Source organism: Diadema setosum, chromosome 8 (genome assembly GCF_964275005.1).
Source record: "Diadema setosum chromosome 8, eeDiaSeto1, whole genome shotgun sequence".
Taxonomy (NCBI): Eukaryota; Metazoa; Echinodermata; class Echinoidea; order Diadematoida; family Diadematidae; genus Diadema; species Diadema setosum.
This window is the reverse complement of record NC_092692.1, coordinates 16,574,542-16,595,186: the sequence shown is the minus strand read 5'-3', so window position 1 is coordinate 16,595,186 and position 20,645 is coordinate 16,574,542. Positions and strand designations below refer to the sequence as shown.

The 20,645-nt window shown below is 38.1% G+C and overlaps 1 protein-coding gene across 1 annotated transcript; it reads right to left on the bottom strand.

Annotated features, from left to right (window-relative positions):
- Positions 1-3,110: 3,110 nt before the first annotated feature.
- On the bottom strand, positions 3,111-20,619 carry LOC140231555 (ribosome biogenesis regulatory protein homolog). Its single transcript, XM_072311693.1, has 11 exons — positions 20,350-20,619; positions 17,431-17,503; positions 16,867-16,905; positions 16,012-16,050; positions 14,991-15,092; positions 14,345-14,423; positions 13,704-13,811; positions 12,442-12,554; positions 10,510-10,551; positions 5,916-6,014; positions 3,111-4,492 (listed from the first exon to the last, which is right to left on the bottom strand). Exons 1-11 carry the CDS (start codon positions 20,520-20,522, stop codon positions 4,328-4,330), a joined length of 1,032 nt encoding a protein of 343 aa, XP_072167794.1. The 5' UTR covers positions 20,523-20,619; the 3' UTR covers positions 3,111-4,327.
- Positions 20,620-20,645: the final 26 nt, after the last annotated feature.

Below are 20,645 nucleotides of genomic sequence, written 5' to 3'. Positions count from 1 at the left end.
TTTACGACCACAGACAATGCCCTTCAAAATTTTGACTCTTCAGCGAAGATGCTGGACTTCAATTGTCAATTTAGACTGGAAATCATAGGCCGTATACGCCCAAATGCAGCTAAAAACAGAGTACTGTAGGCTTATAGTAGGGTTTCAAATTCATTCTACAGTCATACAGATCGGTGGCCGAGAAGTTTGCTCAAAATAGGCTAGGCCTATAACATGGTAAAGATTATGAACTTTCAGATGTTGATCAATTTCGATTAAAGGCCCAGAAACCTGGGGAACACGGGTGGCCCGACTGAATAAATCTTCATTTGCTGCCCACATGGGGTATATTCGAAAACCACAAAAAGCGCCTGCCAGTGAAAAACATGCAGCGAAGAGTATGCGCAAATCTATAATGGTCGACTCCAGTCGAGACATTTTGGTTAATATTCGTTTTGAGGATTCTCAAATACAATGTATATGATCCGACCTAGGCCAGCCTTCCCAGTAAAGGTTCATATCGAAGCTATACAGTTTGTGAATTACAAAAATAATGTCCGAATGCAACAATGACATTAGAACTAATGCCGCATTAATTTCCCATGTTTAATAAGGACCCATTCTTTGGCAATATTGTTTAAGAGAGCAAGTGTTTGGGGATTTGAGCATTTTCACCTGACCTTTAATCCTTATCCTTTGACCCATTGGCCCACAATTCTTCAAATAATCACTAACTGGTAACATAATGGCAAACATCTTTCCCTACAAAATCAATGCACAATACCTAGTTTGATTCAGTTTATGGATTGAGTAATCTCTAAGGTATGAAGAAAACAGTGTAATTGCAGCAATAAATAGAAGAATTTTAGCATTTTAACCTGACCTTTGACCCTTGACCTTTAACCCCATTACCCTAAATTCCCATGGAAATCTTTTTTTTTTTTTTGGGGGGGGGGGGGAGGGGCAGCAAGCCTACTTGTATATAATCTAAGTGTCATGAAGATATCTTGAGTCATTTCTGAGAAATGGAGAAAAAAATAGAATTTTAGCATTTTCATTTGACCATTGACCCCCATGGCCCAAAACATTCCTTAAAGAAGTTTTATCTAGTAATAAAAAAAAAAAAAAAAAACTTCAAATGCTGCATAGATATGGGGGAAATAGTGAAATTTTAAGAATTTGATATTGACCTTTGACCTTGAGTATGTGACTCATAAGTTGATAGGCACAACTTCGTCCACTCACACATACATACATGTATGCCAAGTTTCACTGGGACACCTCAAAATGGTTTTTAAGCTACACTGTCAACAAAATTGATTGTGGACGGAAGGACAGACTGAAGGACGGACAACCCGAAAACTCAATGCCTTGGGTGATACTTAGTACGACAATGTACTAGGTGTTACAAAAACACATTTCCCACTTTTGATCCGTAATAGTTGAAATACTATACATCAGATAAAACTGACATTGATATCAGCAATAGCTGAATAGTGTACAATTTAGTTGGAGGTGATTTGAATATGAATGCCTATATAGTTTCATGAAATCCACGATTTATTTCAATGTTAAGTTCTAGATGTTGATCAAGTTTTAACCCTCTGTACAACACTTGAACTTTACACAGGAACCAATGATGTGTATGTGAGTGTGTGCTAACAATGACCCTGAACAATGGACATGGCTCACACCTGTTCAGAGCTCTGCTCCAAGGCACATGAATGCTTTATTAATTATTCATGCAGATTGCCCTGAGCACTGCTAGTCTGAATTCATGACAAAGGATGAAATGCATGCCCATGAAAACAGTAAGCACATATTTCCGTGCCCTTGCATACACCACATTTCAGAATGAATAAAGACTAGGTGTGACTGTGGAATTCCTCATGAATATGTAATAGAGCATTCCAATCCTGGCCATTGTCCAGGACCATTGTCTGGGTGTCAACTACATACTCCCATACACACCAATGACTTCCGTGCAAAGTTAAAGTTTTGTACAGAGGGTTGAAAATAGAGCAGAATCTGAAACCTAACTGAAAAATTAATGTTGAATTTAATGAAACCGCGCAATGCTTTCATTTTCAAATTAACTCCAACAAAATTGTACACTATTCAGCTATATTGCTCATATCAATGTTAGTATTATCTATAGTTTTTTAACTATTACGGATCAAAAGTGGGACATGTTTTTTGTAACACCTAGTACATGTACAGTGTAGTGTAGGTAAAAAAAAAAAAAAGTGTATGAGACAATGTCCCTAGTCTTCTATTATTGTTTTCCTCTGACCTGATCATACAGGAAGTTGAAATGTGGATACGTGTACATGTACAGTATGTGTGTTGCACACTATACACACACCTTTGTACGTACCCATTTGAGACATCTGAGCTTTGGTTCTACGAAATCGTATTCCCCTCATTCTTACTTTCTAGCAGGGAAAAGAGGGGTAAATTTATTGTATCCTCCTCTTTCACAAATGCCTAAGGGATTTGCCTATTAAAAGTAGTCAAAAGTTAAGATCATGATGATTTCTGTTACTGCTCAAGGTGCCTGAAATGGGCAATCTACAACCATACTTCAGAGAGATACAACATAAATTGCCCTCACTAAAATCGTATTGCCCTTGTCTTTGACTCGGGCAATAAAATTCTAGTTCAGACAATAAATGACATATTCCTCTCAGTAGTGGGACTCAAGGCCCATCCATACTACTTCAGTATATAAATATCACATTTTATCAGCAGTCTTCTTTCCTGTCTTAATTTGGCCCCATCCGTAATGATGTGCACAGTCAGTATACAGATTCATTCATTATCAAAAAACTTTAACACACTGGCAATGCAATTTGAGACACACACACACACACACACACACACACACAAACACACAAGCACTTTTTATAACTGCCCATTAAACTGAATTTGCTGTAATCTTGGATATTTTACAGTATTTATTGTACTGTAACTTCAAGTAATAGCTAGCCCTCCATCCCCCCCCCCCCCCATTCAAAGCATGCTCCTTGTCTGTTAATCCTGAATGTAGATTTTTTTTTTTTTTTTTTTGGGGGGGGGGGGGGGGGGAAGGGCAATAGAGGTAGCATGTACAATCTTTGTTAATATTCCAATTGGATTTCAGCCCCAAGCACAAGATGTCATTATGTTCTTACATCTAGGAGTGAATAAGGATCAAACTGTGTCAGACTGGATATATGGCGACTGTTAACAAAATATATTTTCTCGGCTTTTACATTTGTTGGCAATGAATCTACACATATTTGGATTAAATGAATGGCATAGCTTGGTGAGACACAGCTTCAGTTTTCTTTTCTTTCTCTCTCTCTCTCTCTCTCTCTGGTGAAAGAACACAAATCTACTTATGAAATATGAAAGGGCATACAGCTTATCTAAAATGAAATCAACATTTATTTCATGAAAATCAGGTTTGAAATGGCCGGGATATCTAAAAACAAAGTGGTCCTAATAAAAGTTGGGGCCAACTTTCATACGATGCTATACGATACCATCCCTTCAAAGGTTTTTCATATTACGTACATTGTAGGAGAGCAATTTGGAGAGATGTATAAATATAGATCATAATTTCAGTAGTGACTTTAACATGAAGACATCATATTTGGGCATATGGGGGAAAATTTAGATGATGCCAGTAAGAATAGCATGGAAGTTGCCACCATACACACCAACTTCGTATGCATGCTGACATTAAAACAGTTTTGAGGTGTGATGTACTCATGATTCACTACCTACAATGAAGACATTTACATCACAAATGCCTACCACTTAAACCAGTGTACAGCTGTATATGTGGACATTTATCATGATTATCTTCCACATCCTATAAATCAGCACTGGTATTTTAGAGAATAAACAAAGTCATCAAAATCCTCCCCCCCCCCCAAAAAAAAAAAAAAAAGAAGAAAATGCAACAAAATCATAATCAGGCGATGAATTTGCAAAATTTTACATAACAACAGTGATGTCCCATAATTATCTCAATCTAAAAGTTATCATAAGCATGATAACTGATGACTATGTCCACTCTCTCACTAAAGATGGGTCCCATCTGTGTCATCCGGTGGAAGCTCTATCGGAAGAGAAGAAATGTCATTCAAACAGCTTTCATGTAGGGTCTTGTCGATGAATGGATGTCATTCATAAAGTCAGGCATTCTTGGTCGCCACCTGCAGGTCCAATATGCAAAAGCACTTCTGGTGTTGCCTCAGAAGAGTTAAGGTATAACAGACGGAGATTCTTGGAGATGGTGTATTAAAGTCAGTCACGATGCCAGCAATAGAAGTTTCGACTGGTGCAACAATGGGTTTGATCACCGCTTCTTTCCCCGTTTGCCTCCTTTGGTCCTTTTCCTGCCGGCTGTCTTCGGCAGGGCTTTCCGGGATCCCTTCTCCTTCCCACGCTTGCCCCCTTTCTTGCCTGTCTGCCTCTCCGCAGCAGCTCCTTCCTGCTCCTCCCGGATCTGTCTGTTGACCGCCTGGAGGGTATGCAGTGAAGGAAGAGGTGGGCACAATTCAAGGTCGTTTATTCACTTAATATTCATTTCCCCTTTATAAACATTTACAATAACATGACAAGTTAGTCATTTTTAAAGCCAAGGGACCTCACTTTTTGAGAGTGTCCTATCACAATATTCATCAATAACTGCTGGTTTAAAATGAAATCAACACAATAATAGTGTAGAACTGATGTCTGAACAGCATATGATTTATCCATAAGCAATCAAAAGAACAAACAACACTTACATGTATGTTACATGTACAAATTTGTTGCATTTTGAGCAGGGAACTGCTTCAAAATATGCAAAATTAGTCCAGGGTAAATCTTTTGAGTCTCCATTTATCACCTGTATCCCAAAGCAATGCAACTTTGCTCTATGAAATTACTACATTATTGCATTTGAGGGCTTGACATATCAGCATATCTGCACATAGACAGATGAATGTGAAAAGAAATCAACTTTGAAATTCAGTATCATGATGGTAGCCAATTTGTGGGAATCTCAATAAATAGAAAGTCTATCTATGAAAGGAGAAGTTCCCAGACTTGCTATGCTACTTGCTGCATGTCTGAGACATGAAAAGAGGCTGACAAAAAGACTTTTGTGTGGCAATGGCAATAGGCAATAAATGCAGAAGATTCATTACTTGCACAAAGATTTTGAACACGGGGACAAACACTTTGTTAAAAAGGCATCTAACAAGTATTACTGCTATGTCATGTATTAAAGGAGGATTTCCCCCATTAACTCTATGTGTCACATTCGCACACCTGACTCAGTTGAAGGCATGCCAACTTCGCATATTCTGCTCGAACGCACAAATCCGCCCAAACCATTCAATAAATCACCAAATGCCACGGTACAATGAAAGCATTTCTTGTGGTTCCATTCCTATCACACGTACATGTAGCTTGCATTTCAAGTGGTGATTGATTATCAGGCAGTGTTCCTTACTTGATTTGCAAGCAAATTCTAACTTTCTGTAACTGTATTGTAGGCAAAAGAAATGGCTCAACAATAATGCATTTACTGGTCATTTGAAAGAATAATACTTGTAGATCTCTCATACAATTTACATCAAACCAAAGATTGGTATTTTCCCTTCAACTTGGCTCATTACATGTCGAGGGTACGTAACAGAAATCTATAAAAGTTACATAGTTTGGAAAAACAGGATGTTTTCCCAAAGCAGGACTACATTGCTGTCTCAGAATAACTTGGCACACAGGGGGTTTACACCATGGCACATAGAGAGTTAATGATCCAAAGAGATCCACAACTGGCAAGGAAATTAACCTGTTCCCTGTGGGAACTATAGGTGGTCTATGCACTAAGTCTGTGGGGATTTTAGAATTCAGTACGTAGTAGGGTTAAGGGAAAAACAGAATGAGAATCTCACCTTGGTTACATTCATCTCTGGCTTGCCTCTCATCAGACCAGCTATGACATCCCTCTGGAGATCATGTTCCTTCTTCAGTGAACCCATCACGGGGTCAAACTGAAGCCATGAAAAGACAAAGTAAAAAATGGATATAATAGTAATTCACCATCATCCCACTGGCTATTATCCCTAACTTGCTAAGTTTAAAAAAAAAAGAAAGTATGTAAATGTTCCTTTTTTGGCAAAATCAACCACACAAACCTTAAAGGACAAGTTCACCTTCATAAACATAAGGATTGAGAGAATGCAGCAATATTAGTAGAACACATCAGTGAAAGTTTGAGGAAAATTGGACAATCGATGCAAAAGTTATGAATTTTTAAAATTTTTGTGTTGGAACCGCTGGATGAGGAGACTACTAAGGCTCGTGATGTCATATGAGTACAACAGTATAAAGAAAATGTAAAGAAAATTCAACATATTTTCACTTTTTTCGCATAATAAAAGAGCACTTGACTTGCCTCTTTCTAAAGGCAATGGGAATAATATCACCCATAACATATGTCAGTAACGAGTCAAGGGAATGTGTACTTTTTTCAAAAGATGAAATTTTGTAAAATTCTCTATTATTTTCCTTATATTGTTGTACGCATGTGACATCATACACTGTAGTAGTCTTCTCATCCAGCGATGACTGCACAAAAACTTAAAAAATTCATAACTTTTGAACGAATTGTCCGATTTTCCTCAAACTTTCAATGATGTGTTCTACTAATACAGTGTATTGCTACATTCTCTCAATCCTTATGTTAATGAAGGTGAACTTGTCCTTTAAGGTCACAACAACTTAACAAACAAATCAAAAGCAAACAATATAGAATCTGGGCCCCAACTAGAATTATCACTGAAGGTGATTAATACCCCCGCCCCTAGTGTTGCTTTATAGTATGTGATGTCATGAGGGAAATGACGTTAATACAAAGTTTGTGCACTTGTCAAATTGGAAACAGAATAATTTTAGTTTACTGTACAATTACAGAGTTGACACTGAGTTCCACAAGGTTTGGGTAAAAAGTGTGGTTACATGTACCATGGCAATGCATTGTCTGATACAAACACAAGGGACATTTTGCATAACTACTCTTAAAGACCATCATACATGCCAAATATGACCTTCATAGCTTGAATGGTTTATTTTGATACAAAAATGAGTGGTTACCATGGCAACACATTTTCCTTAAACTAACACATTGGTGTCTTGCAAAACTACACTTCTAGATCATGATACATATTAAATTTGACTTTTATTGCTTGAATGATGGAAAAGTTATTCGATCTGCAAGGTTTTGGTAAAGTTGTGGTTACCTTGGCAACGGTTTGTGTGACAAACACAAAAATTATGTGTTCCACATCTATACCTCAGGGCCATAATGCCTACCAAATTTGGGTTCAATTGCTTGAAAACTGTGGAAAAAGTTCACTCCACAGGATTTAAAAAAAAAAAATGAGGTTACCATGGCAACGCATTGTCCGATACAAATACAAAGGACATTTTGCAAAACTACACTTAAAGAGCATCATACACATCAAATTTCACCTTCATAGATCAAATGGTTCAATTTGATACTAAAATGATTGGTTACCATGGCAACACATTTTTCTTATATTAACACATTGGTGTCTTGCATAACTACACCTCCCAATCATCATACATACTAAATTTGACCTTAATTGCTTGCTTGAATGATGTGGAAGTTATTCAATCCACAAGGTTTTGGTAAAATTATGGTTACCATGGCCACGACAAACACAAAAGTTATGTGTTCCACATCTATGCCTCAAGGCCATAATGCCTACCAAATTTGATTTCAATTGCTTCAAAACTGTGGAAGTTGTACACTCCACAAGATTTCGAAGAAAACATGCGGTTACCATGGCAACGCTTTGTCAAGTACAAACACAAGGAGTGTCTTGCATAACTACACCTATAGATCATCATAGATACCAATTATATATACCAATTTATATCCCTCCCAATGAATAGAGTAATTGACTGCTGGTATTCTGTAATTTACCCTTTTTAGAGCATCCCTGACTCACTCTTTTTGAGAAGGTTCACAGGTCAATCATGCTTGGGAAAGCAGCAGCGCATACGCGTATTATGAAGAGACAACTGCGCACTCAGGCGCAGTGCACTGCTGTACAACGTACTGGTAAACATGCGCAAACTGCAAACTCAGTACGCGCTTCATGCATGCAATACGCCTATCTGGTGACATGTACGTCGGCGTGCTTGAGCTGATCAACGATGTGAGCTGCAGCTGTTGTTATGTTTTCTATTGTCTTTCTAGCGTTTTCTAGCTGTCTATACATGAATATGGACTATCCTTTGCGGGAAAATGCAAGTATACATTGTAAATTTGGGTAGAACATTCAGTAACGGCAAGTCGAACGTTAGATCTGGCTTAAGTGCCATCGTAAATTTGTGTGATTCGTGTTCTAACACGTCTCAGACTCCTACTTACTAGCCTAGACGAGTCTAACGTTACTCAAATAACTGATAGACTCTACTAGGATTTCTAAAGGATCAGATTACGGGAACTACGGTTAGACAGGTAGAAATAGGCTTAGCTAGATTTAACTTACACGAAAAATAGTTAAGCAGGCCTAACCTGTTAAATCTGTCTACTACATTATTGTCAACATCTTTTGGGTGGGTCGCTCGAGTTTATGAACTGCAAGACCAAATTTCAAGCGGTGAAGCATGAACTCCCCAAATTTACAGGCAGTCCTACACTGGGACAGGCATAGACACTTACCTCGAATCTAGCATACCATAGTTAGGGGATCATACTTTCTCATACATGGCTCCAAAACTTTGGAACGACCTTCCAATATCTCTATAGGGGGTCTTTATGAGGCCAAGATCTACGGTACGTAAAGATCTCTAGAATCTAGAGCCCATGTTTGCTATAGATCTACAATAACGCCTACTCTGTTGTAACGTAATATTCTATTCCACAACGCCATGGGCATCCTTTTAGGTAGAAAGAGAGCTTTATAAGAATCTCTCTGGGTGAGTCTGTTATTTTCTCTAAACGTAACACGTATCGAGTGTATTGTCTACCGTGTGTCATACTCATTCATTTGTGCATGAAAATTGACTGTGTGGTTCTCGCGAAGTGAAGGCGCTGCGATACCATTCATTTGTGCATGAAATCTCTCGCGAAGCAAAGTGCTGCGATACCCATTCATTAACACGTGAAATCTTTCACATCGCGACGTAAAGCAAAAAAGGCGCGAAATTCACCAGCGTGATATAGTTCTTTTTACTATTTCAGTAGGGAGAATAGCGAGACGCGGATTTGTATGGTAGAAATATGTTTCGTCGTTTTCAATGCTCTCGACCAATCAGAGGACGAGAAGCAATTTATGAGGGATATAATAGTCAATAACAAACTATCTATAAGACATTCATCACTCTCTTAAAGTCATCTTGAGAATTCTTTCCTTTAGCAATCATATTACTGGCTTCACATGATGTCACAAATGGACACACAAGACAGAAATACGGACTCAGTCATACAACTCCTCATACATGTCAACAATAGAATTACAGTGCTGAGAGATAAAAGAGTTTGGTGCTGACAAAAATACTACCATTAGTATCCACAAGGCGGAATCAGGAAAAGAAGCTACAGTGAGTCGGGACTGTACACACATGATGTCCAGTGCTCAAATATAAACTCCTGGGGGGGGGGGGGGCATTTCATAAAGCATTTTGTCAGATATTTCGTCTGACAAAATGTTAAAAGCTACTGAAATTCTTGCATCTGATTGGCTGAGAGCAAATATGTCCGACAAGTTGTCGGACAAAATGCTTCATGAAATGCCCCCCTGGTTCATATTTCACTGACACTACTAAAAGAGTAGTTTTAATTAGACTCATATCATTTAGATGTTCAGCAATATCTTTCTTTAAGCATCCATCCTGGCAAATGCCCAAGCAGGGTTGGCTTAAGTCTTTATGTAAGAAAGTGCTGTGAACAAAGCATCAGTCATACTACTGTTATTATTGTTATTGTTGTTGTTTTTAATCCAAGAGCTGGAGAAAATAAAAACACAACAGAAGGTCCGTGTATTGACCGATTCTGTGACGCGCTATGTGTAGTTTTGGCACGGGCGCAGCCATACATAATGTAGTGGGTGTATCAGCCGACCCCCCCTCCGCACTCCCCCACCCCTCTCCCTACATTAGCACGCGCGCAGAATGAAAAACTGCTTTAGCCAATGGGCGTCTCGTACTGAGTGCGCAAATGCTTGCTTAGTGCGCGGACCTTTGTTACAAGTGCATGATAAACATGTTGCCCGGGGGTGGGGGAGAGCAGGGGGGGTCGGCTGATACACCCACTATGGCTGCGCCCTGTGCCGTAAAATGTCTGCTGCCCTCAACGAACCCGAATCGGTCAATATGAATTATTAAGAAATAATAGATGACAAGTTGTGTGAAAAAAGGGCACAATGTATCCTAGAAGGGGTGGGAGGGGCTAGAGGAGCAGCGTGTACAAAAACGTACACCAAGGTAAACGAAAGATGTTATCGATATGCTTACCTTTCTTCTTTTTCCAAGATTTTTCACATCAGGTTCTTTAGGCTATTGATAAAGAAAGTTAAAATAATGTATAAAAACTTGTTCATTGTGTGATAGATCCTCAGACATAATACAACCATTGAATAGTATACAAATAGTGAATGGTCACGAGTGCAATGGTACGAGATTTCGCACGAGGTGAAAGATAGAGGCGCTCTATTCAACGAGGCGAAGCCGAGTTGAATAGTGCGCCTCATCTTTCACCGAGTGCGAAATCTCGCTCCATTGCACGAGTAAAGACCATACACTATTTGATTTATACAACGTCCAAGTAGATCTTTTTGGTCTAAGTAGGCCTAGAAGTCTATATATGTATGAAAAATATAGCTATACTTACATGTGTATCCACTGCTATTCTCTTTCTGGCTTGTGCAATCAGTGTAGATACAGGTCACAGCTATACTAGCGCTCATACACGTACACTAGCACTACGTAGGCCTACGTACGCGCATGCATGTACCGCACACGTACCTGCGCTAGCTGCATGCGATCCTCAATATGCAACACACAGTACACGCAGTACCGTACAATAATTTCTCGAACCGTGGAATAGAACGAAAAAATCGAACCAAGTTGCACGCAAAAATAGAACCAAAATTGCACGGCGCGTTGAATGGAGTACTTATTTGATATAACGTCACCAACAATCCTCCAATCAAATTACAAGGATCTACTTGGACGTTGTATAAATCTTGCTCATTCCATTTCTTTTTGAACAGAAATCATCAAGGCACTTCCATGAATACTAAATTGCACATTCACATCAATATTTCTACCATTCTATACTGTACATACATGGGTAATTCCATGAAGTTGGGGCAGTGTCCATGTAGCATCGTGATATTTAAAAAATACATTTCAGCATAACTCAATATTAATTATGCTATACATTTATTGTTTGTAGGCTTTACATTTGCATTGAGGCCACACATTTTCCTGGAAATTTTGTGCCATTCAGACTCAATTTTGATGAAGTTATTAAACAATATGTAACAGTGTCCTGTAGCATCGTGACGTGTCCATGTAGCATCGTGATATTTTAAAATTTGGTCCTGAGAGACAAATTATGGCAATTAGCTTGACCAAAATTTGATGCAATATGCATTTACAAGATATGAATGAGATAGCTAAATATCTCAAATTTCCTGTACAGAGTTTTAATTTTAAAAGAAAATTACAAAATGTATCACGATGCTATGCGGTGTCCTTTTTTGTTACATTTGGTGGACACCGCGTAGCATAGTGACACATTGTGTAATTTTCTTTTAAAAGTAAAACTGTGGAAATGAGAGTTAAGATATTTAGCTATCTGACTAATCTAGTAATTATGCATATTATATCAAATTTTGGTCAAGCTAATTGCATTTATTTGTCTTTTAGGACCAGATTTTAACTATCACGATGCTACATGGACACGTCATGATGCTACAGGACACCGTTACATATTGTTTTAATAACTTACATCTTAACTGACATTTCTATTTTCTATGTAGCCTAGAAGTCTAAAATCCCTTCCTAATAATAAGTTCGAGTATCCATATGAACTGACTATAAGGAGAACAATCAAGTATTTCACAACAAACATCCTTTCAGCTCTGAAGCAAAAAACAGACTCAGACAGCTAGTTTTCACTCAATTTGCATTTGCAATCATGAAAGTATGACATCCTTACTTCTTGAAAAAGATTATCTCAGTTTCAGAGCCAGACACTTCAATTCAGCATTCAAATCACCCATAGATAAAATTCAGCCAGATTACTGGCCAGCATGCACTGGCTTCTAATGCCAACAACAATAAATATTATAGTTCAGGGTTGAAATTACACAAGGCACAGGAGTATGAGAAAATGTAAGGGGAAAAATCATATATAATGTTTTGACTTCAGGTACCTACCAGTTTGTTTTCAAATTTGCCTATTGATGCTGTTGAATGTTTAGACAGATGAATTGCCTTGTTAATTTGAGACTTTGAGGGGTTCTCTGTTGGCGTCAGCCCAACTCCAGGAACTGTGAAAATAAGGATAAAAATCACAAATACAGACAACCAAACAAATAAACAAACTTTCATCTTCGAAACATCATAAAAGAAAATATTTATTATAGTAATGAAATTTCACAAGTCCACAAATGTGTGACAAGAACTGTGGTAAATGTTCATCACTTTAGGGCTGTCATCTTTAGCTGGGGATTTGGTCATTTCTAGTCCAGACCCTTATACACCTGTATATCATATAACAATAACCAATAAAGGCTTAAACTGTACTGATAAGTTTCTGACTGTTGCCAGTTACAGTTGTGAGGTAGTTTCTGTATGATATTGAACTATGACATGAAAATGAAATTTCCTTCATTATGAACAGGATCGAACATCACATATATACAATGTACAGTGTATTTCTCCCTCTTACCTAAACTGCCCTTTGGGGCAATGAAACCATGCTTTTACATGTATGCCAGCACAGCCCTGATTGGCAAGAAAAAAAACATGTCTGTTTTGGTACTTTTGACCTATTTTCAATATTACGGTTCCAAAGGATTGACTGTTTCCTGTTTCTCTCTACTTGAATCATTTTCCATGACACCTTGTCTACAAATTGTGGATAACATTCTCCGACTATCAAGGGTAAAATTATGTAAGAAATAATGTTTTGTTTTGTTTTTGAATATATTAACTATCTAACAAACTAAATGGCATATCTGACATAAATTTTGCAAAACAATGTATCTTGTCAAACAATATCCATGTATCTAAGCTGGGATTTGACAAACCAAAGTACTGTAAGTTGTTATGCACACTCTAAAGGGCATGATCTGTGCTGAGCTGTAATTTGGTATTCAAAACAATGTGACAATGTAGTTGACATATTGTCAAATTATTTGAATCAAAATGGGAAAAATAATGCTGAAATTAAGATTTAGATCACTTGAAAAGCTTAAATTTGGACAGATGAAAAGGAATGTCTGAATGCATCCAAAATCTAAAAATCTGAAAAAGGTAATAACGTGAAACTTGCTGGCTTGCCAAATCATGCCCGAGCAATATGCAAGGTCATTTATTTCACTTGCCAACCAATGAGTTTTAGTTGCCCAGGGCAGGCAGGGAGGCAGCTTCTGTACATGTTGTAGTATGTTTCGCTCAGGGTGTGTCATTATTACCTTTCCCCTTCCTCTGTCTCGCAATGTTCCTGAGTCTCTGAAGCTCATTTTTGGCAACCCTCTCCTGCTTGGCTTTCTTCTTCTTGGCAAACTGATCTTCATATGGATCTTCAACACACAGGACGAGAAGGGTTAAACATGTCAAGACTGGTAAATCATCATGGTCTACATAGGCCTGATGAAAGAACATGGATACATAGACTAACTTGATTGATCAAAATGAATGAGACAGCTTCAAAAACTGATCTGCTAGCAAAGGTTTTGCTTGCAAAGGGCACAGATTTTTACTGAGACAGTAAAACAGAGCTCCGATTCCTATTTGTATTTGAAAAGGTAGATTTAATTTGAAAAAAAAAAAGTGTTTCCTAATATTATCTTTTTTTTTTTCTTTTTCTTTTTTTTTGGGGGGGGGGGGGTATCAGACATCCTATCAAACCACAAAAACTTTCAAAAGATAACTTCTTCACTACAGAGATTGAATATGGTGCAGTTAATGATGCAATAGGTACATTTTCATCTGATACAATGTAAATCAATGTCAATTATTTGACATGTTGGCTACAAGTAGTTAAAAAAATTAGGAACTTTATTTCAGAGCTTTCATTCGCCAAAGGTTGAGGTTAAAGGTCGGTGAAATTTACCTGCATTGTCTGGCACCTCTAGCATCCAGTCACGTTTCAGGTCATTCTTACTCTTGTAACCATAGCGGGGGATCCATTTCTATACAAGGAAGACAATGCAAAACCAAAGAAAAATCATGATGTGTACAAATAACAGACAAACAGGGAGTCTCTCAGATATCCTGTATACACAGACATAATCTCTTATTCTCTTTGACAAGCTTCCAATTGTATAGACATGAATTATCTTTCTTTTTTTGTTGTTGTTTACTGTTTTATTATTTTCTATTTGGCCTTTGTCAGTCCACACTGAAGAAATGACAATAGTAACATGATCCATCTTTAATATGAACATGTGACTGTACAATACTTGCGTACTGTACATGTACCTTACATTCTGCCCGTGGCCAATAAAAATACAAAAAAATATCAAAAGAAGAAGAAAAGAAAAATAGTAATACTGCAAATGTAATGTTGATACAACTGGACACATGCTCCTCTTTCTGCAATGTATGCCACACAGCATATGACCGGACCCTTCCATGTTTCATTTTGTGTGGAGGGATTTTTTTTTTCTTTAATGCTCTACATTTCAAATTATGAATGGTGAGCTGTTGTCTCATCCAGAGTTGTACCATGTAGCCCTACATGGTTGTACTGTACCAACCTGTTCTTCATCATCCCAGACTTTTCCAGGCTTTCTCCTCTTCTGGATGCCCTTCAGCTTGGCATACTGCTCCCACTTTGTGGCTGGTCTCTTCTTTGGCACCTGCCGACAAATGACAAGCTTCAGAATGAATTTCACGAGGGACAGGTCATACATGTACTTTCACAGCTAGGGCACCACAGAACCACATGCCCACTGGACTGGGAAATCTATTACCGGTACGTCATGGCTCCCTGATGAGCAAGTTATGCATTAAATGGGCACTTGCCCTAATGGGCAGAAGGGTGAGAGGGAGGAAAATGTTGTGCAATGATGTAACAGCATAAACCTGGCAAGCAAAACAAAGGATACACTCATCTGTGACAAAGTTAAGAGAGTATTTTTGAGAGGACTGTCAAGAAACTTCTTCTCTCAACAGTGGCATTACTAAAGATTGGTAAAGAATGCATAAGGTGAATTCAAGACACGACAAAAACGTACCTGTAGATAAATCAAAATCTGATCTGAGATTGAAGATTTTGCACACCATACTTGATTCTATTACTATGTGCAGATAGCCAACAAGAATAATGTATGACTTTATTGGGAACTGGCTTGGACAAGATCACTTTTTATCTTAAAGAGTATTTGCATTTAACAGCAGTCATACAAACAATGTTCACCTATAAAGGAAAAAAATACACAAACACACATTCTACACATTCTGAAATACAGTATAATTTACATCATGTGTGTATGTATACTGGTGGTATACTTTATCTGACGTTTAAATACTAAGTAATGCAGTGTGTCTCTACTGCTCCTTGGAGCAAGTGTGTAAAAATATTGTTGCCAATGAAACATTTACTCTTTAATACTTTAATAACATCCTAATCATTCTTTTTATTATCGATCTATCTTCCATTTTCCCCAGTCACCCAATTACTCTGAGACACAATATTTTATTTATCTATTCATCAATCCATTCAATTACTGGGCATGACACCAGGGCAAGACCTACATGTTTGCATTTTGTACTTACATGTTTCTCTCTAGGAAGTACTGTGGTAGGTTCTGGGAGCTGTGGTGTGCAACAGAAAACAACAAGTAATAAATATACGACTATGTAACTTCTGGGTAATGTTTCATATTAAAAAAAAAAAATGTTTCATATTAAAAAAAAAAAAATGTTAGGACAGCAATTCTTGCTTCTCATAGCAACAACCAATCAGAAAGCTGGATTCTTGTCATTATCATGACAATTTCTATTTCAGCAAGAGTTACTATCATATCAACTTTTTTATGAAATGGGGCCCTGGTTTCAACCACAAATCATTGCCATCTGATATCATAATGTGTAGACATACAATGTAAACTGTAATTTCAGTAATGCATACCATCATACTATCAGTCAGAGCACAACACTGGAAAGAATCTGAAGGGGGGGGGGGGACTCTACTCATCATCTTTCATGAATGGTACATTTGTACATGTACAATGTACATGTAAAGCAACACATTTTCTTTGCAAAGACAGAGCTTCTAAAGAAATCTCTTGAGTTTAATAACTCAAGAGATTTCTTTAGAAGCTCTGATACTATTGATACTGTCTGTTAGCAGCGATTGCGGATCATAAACACATTTTAAAAACTACAAATTGGAATTTGCAGGTCACCACTTTTGGGCAGAGCTCCATAGAATAGACCACTTTTTAGTTTTAAATATATTTAAATTCAATCCAAATAGTACACTGTATGAGTTCTTACCGTACACTATGTACGCAAGACATAAAATCAATCCCAAACCGCATCATCACTTTACAAACAGATCAATACATTAACAATTCAAGAAACAAATAATGGGACTACAATTGTACCAAAACATCCAAGTCAACCCACCTTAACTGTGATCGCCTCGTCCACACGTTGCACAGGGAGCTACATGAATTTAATAGTAATGACAAAAAAAAAAGGAGAATCTTTCAAAACTGCACAAGAGCTACAAAAGTATCTCTGACTGACTTTTCTACACATTCTTATAAATACTGTACAGTATTCACATACTGTAAAGTGTGTATGTACACTAGTGGTATAATTTGTCTGAATTTGTATACTAAATCTTGCAGTGTGTTCTACTGCTCTTGTACTAAAACATTGTTGCCACAAGAATTTGATATTTGTACAGCATTTGGGAGACAATTGTAGGTTTCTTTGAACCTATACACATGCCACAACTCATTGGATTTTTGTCTTTTCCTCTCTCTTCCTTTATTTAAATACCTTGGTAAATACATTGATTAAGGGACAAAGAGTGGGAAAAGATTGGTATTGTAAGCTTTGTCTTTACACTGTTTACCTGCATCACTATGCCATTCTACGGTACAGTATCTTGCATCAATAATCTAACAAGAACAATCAACTGAGCTCTGAAAGACAGACCTACAAGTAAGGCTAATTTCGTACCTTCCATAAATCATTGAATAGAAGTTGCGTTCCATCTCTTGCTAGCGACGCCACATACTCTTCTTTCTTGGATCTGCAAAAATAAGAAAGATCTTGCTTCTAGAATTACCCCATTTCTTACTGGAAACAAACTCTGGTTTTAAAATAATGTATTCAATCAAATCCAGGTGGTCATCTGTACCACATGCGCATTCCCAATTTTGGGAAAAAGGGGTATGTTTTAGGAGCTCATTTTGGGAAGAAATCCTGAAAAATCATTGAAATAGGCAGTCTTAGAGGAAAGTTTCCCCGATATATTTTTAATTAGGGGATTTTTAAAATCATAACTGAATAATCCTGAAAAAGGGTCCCAATAGGTACAGATGTACAGCTGTAAGTTTCAAATCTACTCCCCTCCCAAGAAAGAAAAAAAATGTCAAAATAGGGGTACTGTGAAGGTAGTGCGGCTTTGTGATGTTTCCTCCAATTCTCTAATGTGCTTACTGCGTATGTTATGCTGCAAAGCATGCTGGGCTGGCTTTCTTTCCACAGTTCTTAAAAAAAAAAAACAAACAAAAAACCCCAAAACAAGGCAAGTGCCATAATGTGTCTCGCCCATACCGGTACAAGAAATTGTAAGTTATTATAAGTTATAACCCATAATAGAAACGTGCCATAAAAACTTAACATTGGGCTCTAAAAGTTCGTTGACCCCTGCTTGTGACCTTTGACCTTGTGGTGATCATCCACTCCCCAAGGGACATCTACCATCCAAGTTTAGTCACAAACGTACACGGATCAAAAGTTATGACCCATAATAGAAACGCGCCATAAAAACATAACATTGGGCTCTAAGAGTTCGTTGACCCATGCTTGTGACCATTGACCTTGTGGTGACCATCCATTCCCCGGTTACAGCTCGTTATTCCGAAGGTTCGTTGTTCCGAAGGCTCTTTATTCCTAAGATTCGTTATTCCGAAGGTTCATTGTTCCGTATTTCATTTTCGGATTAACCAATCTTCGGAGTAACGAACCTTCGGAATAACGCCACATATTTTCGGATTAACGAACCCTTTTTCATTTTCGGATTAACGAACCTCTAGGTATAGGGAATTTGCGTGTTTCGTATTAATGACCCTTCGGAATAACGAACCTTCGGAATAGCGAACCTTAAGAATAACGAACAGCACCCCATTCCCCAAGGGACATCTACCATCCAAGTTTAGTCACAAATGGAGTTATGGATCAAAAGTTATGACCCAAATAGAAACGCACCATAAAAACTTCATTGGGCCCTAAAGTTCATTGACCCCTGCCTGTGAGATTTGACCTTGAGGTGATCTTCAAATACATTTTATGGTAAAATGTGAAACTTTGTATGACCCCTCTTCCCTCGAAGTTTGATTGCAATTGAAGCCCAGAGTAAAGAGTTATTGAAGTTTTTGTAGCATTACGGACAGACGACGGACGGACGGACGGACGGACGGACAGACGGACGACAACGGACGGACGGACAGACGGACGACAACGGACGGAAGGACAGGTGCCGCAGGCGATCCCTTAGTCTCCCCTCACCTCCGCTGGATTTGACAAAAACTGTGTTGGGGTTTGATCTTCCCTTCCAACAAACCTTTGATAGCCTGGGGTCAAACATGAATTTCCATGTGACTCTAAGAATCTGGAAAAGCATTCAATGTCCGATTGTATATGAATGTGTATGGTTGACTGTCTGACTACGGGGGGGGGGGGGGGGGGGGGGGGGACACAGACATTGTCATTTAGACATTAGACATGATACTCCTTGACAAGAAGCGAAAAATAGTGACATACATGTGTACATTGTACACTTGTAAGTTGTATCACACACAGTATACGGCTGTTATAGTTATTCTTCCTTTTCTCTTGTGAGTGATAGCCTCTATGATTGATTCATGAATATGACAGTATCATTATCATAACCACTTGAGGTTTATGTACGAGTAGGAGAGTGAATACTCGTTACTGTACTGATCACACTGCCATAAAATAATGCACATTGTATACGTACAGGGTTCGAAATTGGCGATGGTCCGCTGGCCATTGGCCACCCAAAATCATGTCGGACTAGCTAAAAATCATAAAATTCTGAAGTTACTAGTCCGTCTGGCTAGCCAAAATACAATGTATTGCTTCAGTGTCAAAATTGATTCTAAGTAGTCCGCCTGGCTAGTTAAAAAAAAAAAAGTTAAGTGCGACCCCTGAGGGCCTACATGTATACAGTGCAGTGTACAAACAGTTGTTGAAACTTGCAGAATTACAGACGACAGAGCGTATTCAAGTTCAGGGGTTAACATTGCACCATGGACCATAACAATCTGGCGCTGGCATAAGGTAAATTTGCATATAAACCAGTATTTCATATTTCATGCACAGACCAAATGCTTTTTTTTTTTTTTTTAAATACAATTAAACTAGAATCTACCTGTAAATGCATACGTATGCAACAACAAACAATTTTCTCCACATATTATGCAATATAATCATACCGGTACACTACTTTATTCAAAACATGCATGGCAAATACCCGGTATGCAAATGTAGGCGCCACAGATATAGTCTTTTTTAGATGTGGTTCACTCCCAAGTATCAATTCTGTGGTCATGGTGGTACACTTGCAAGTTGCATAGTCTAACGTTTAATAACTTTAGTGTGGGTTGTAAACATATTACAGCTGATATCTCGGCTTGTATGGAGCAACATACAGCAGTGTAGACAAGGTAGAGACTAAATTAGAGATCACTGATCTCTAGTCTGGCATGTTTATCGTTAACCTTATATTTTAGGTAACATTTTAAATACATTGTACAATTTGTGTAAACTTATTTACAAGATCAAGATCACTAGATTCTACACTAGCACCGAGCAGGAACCTGTACCGGTATCAATCACTCAAATGCTTACCCGAAAGCCTTCAAGTCCAGTGTATTAGGATCTACTACCAATAGATTCCCAACGTCTATGTTGAGTTCTATATCACGACTGACATCAATAGACTTGAATTTTTTCTGTTCCTCCGCTGCATTCTTCAGTACTTTTTCGACAAGTTCGTTCGTGGAAGAACTGACAGCTTCCATGACGGCGGCTCAACACTACGTACAGCGCAAGGGACGAAACGTGATCTGCAATAGGCTCAGTAGTATAGTGGTGGTACGTGAGCTGATAGTACGGAGCAAAGATCATAAAGTACTGCTCGTACA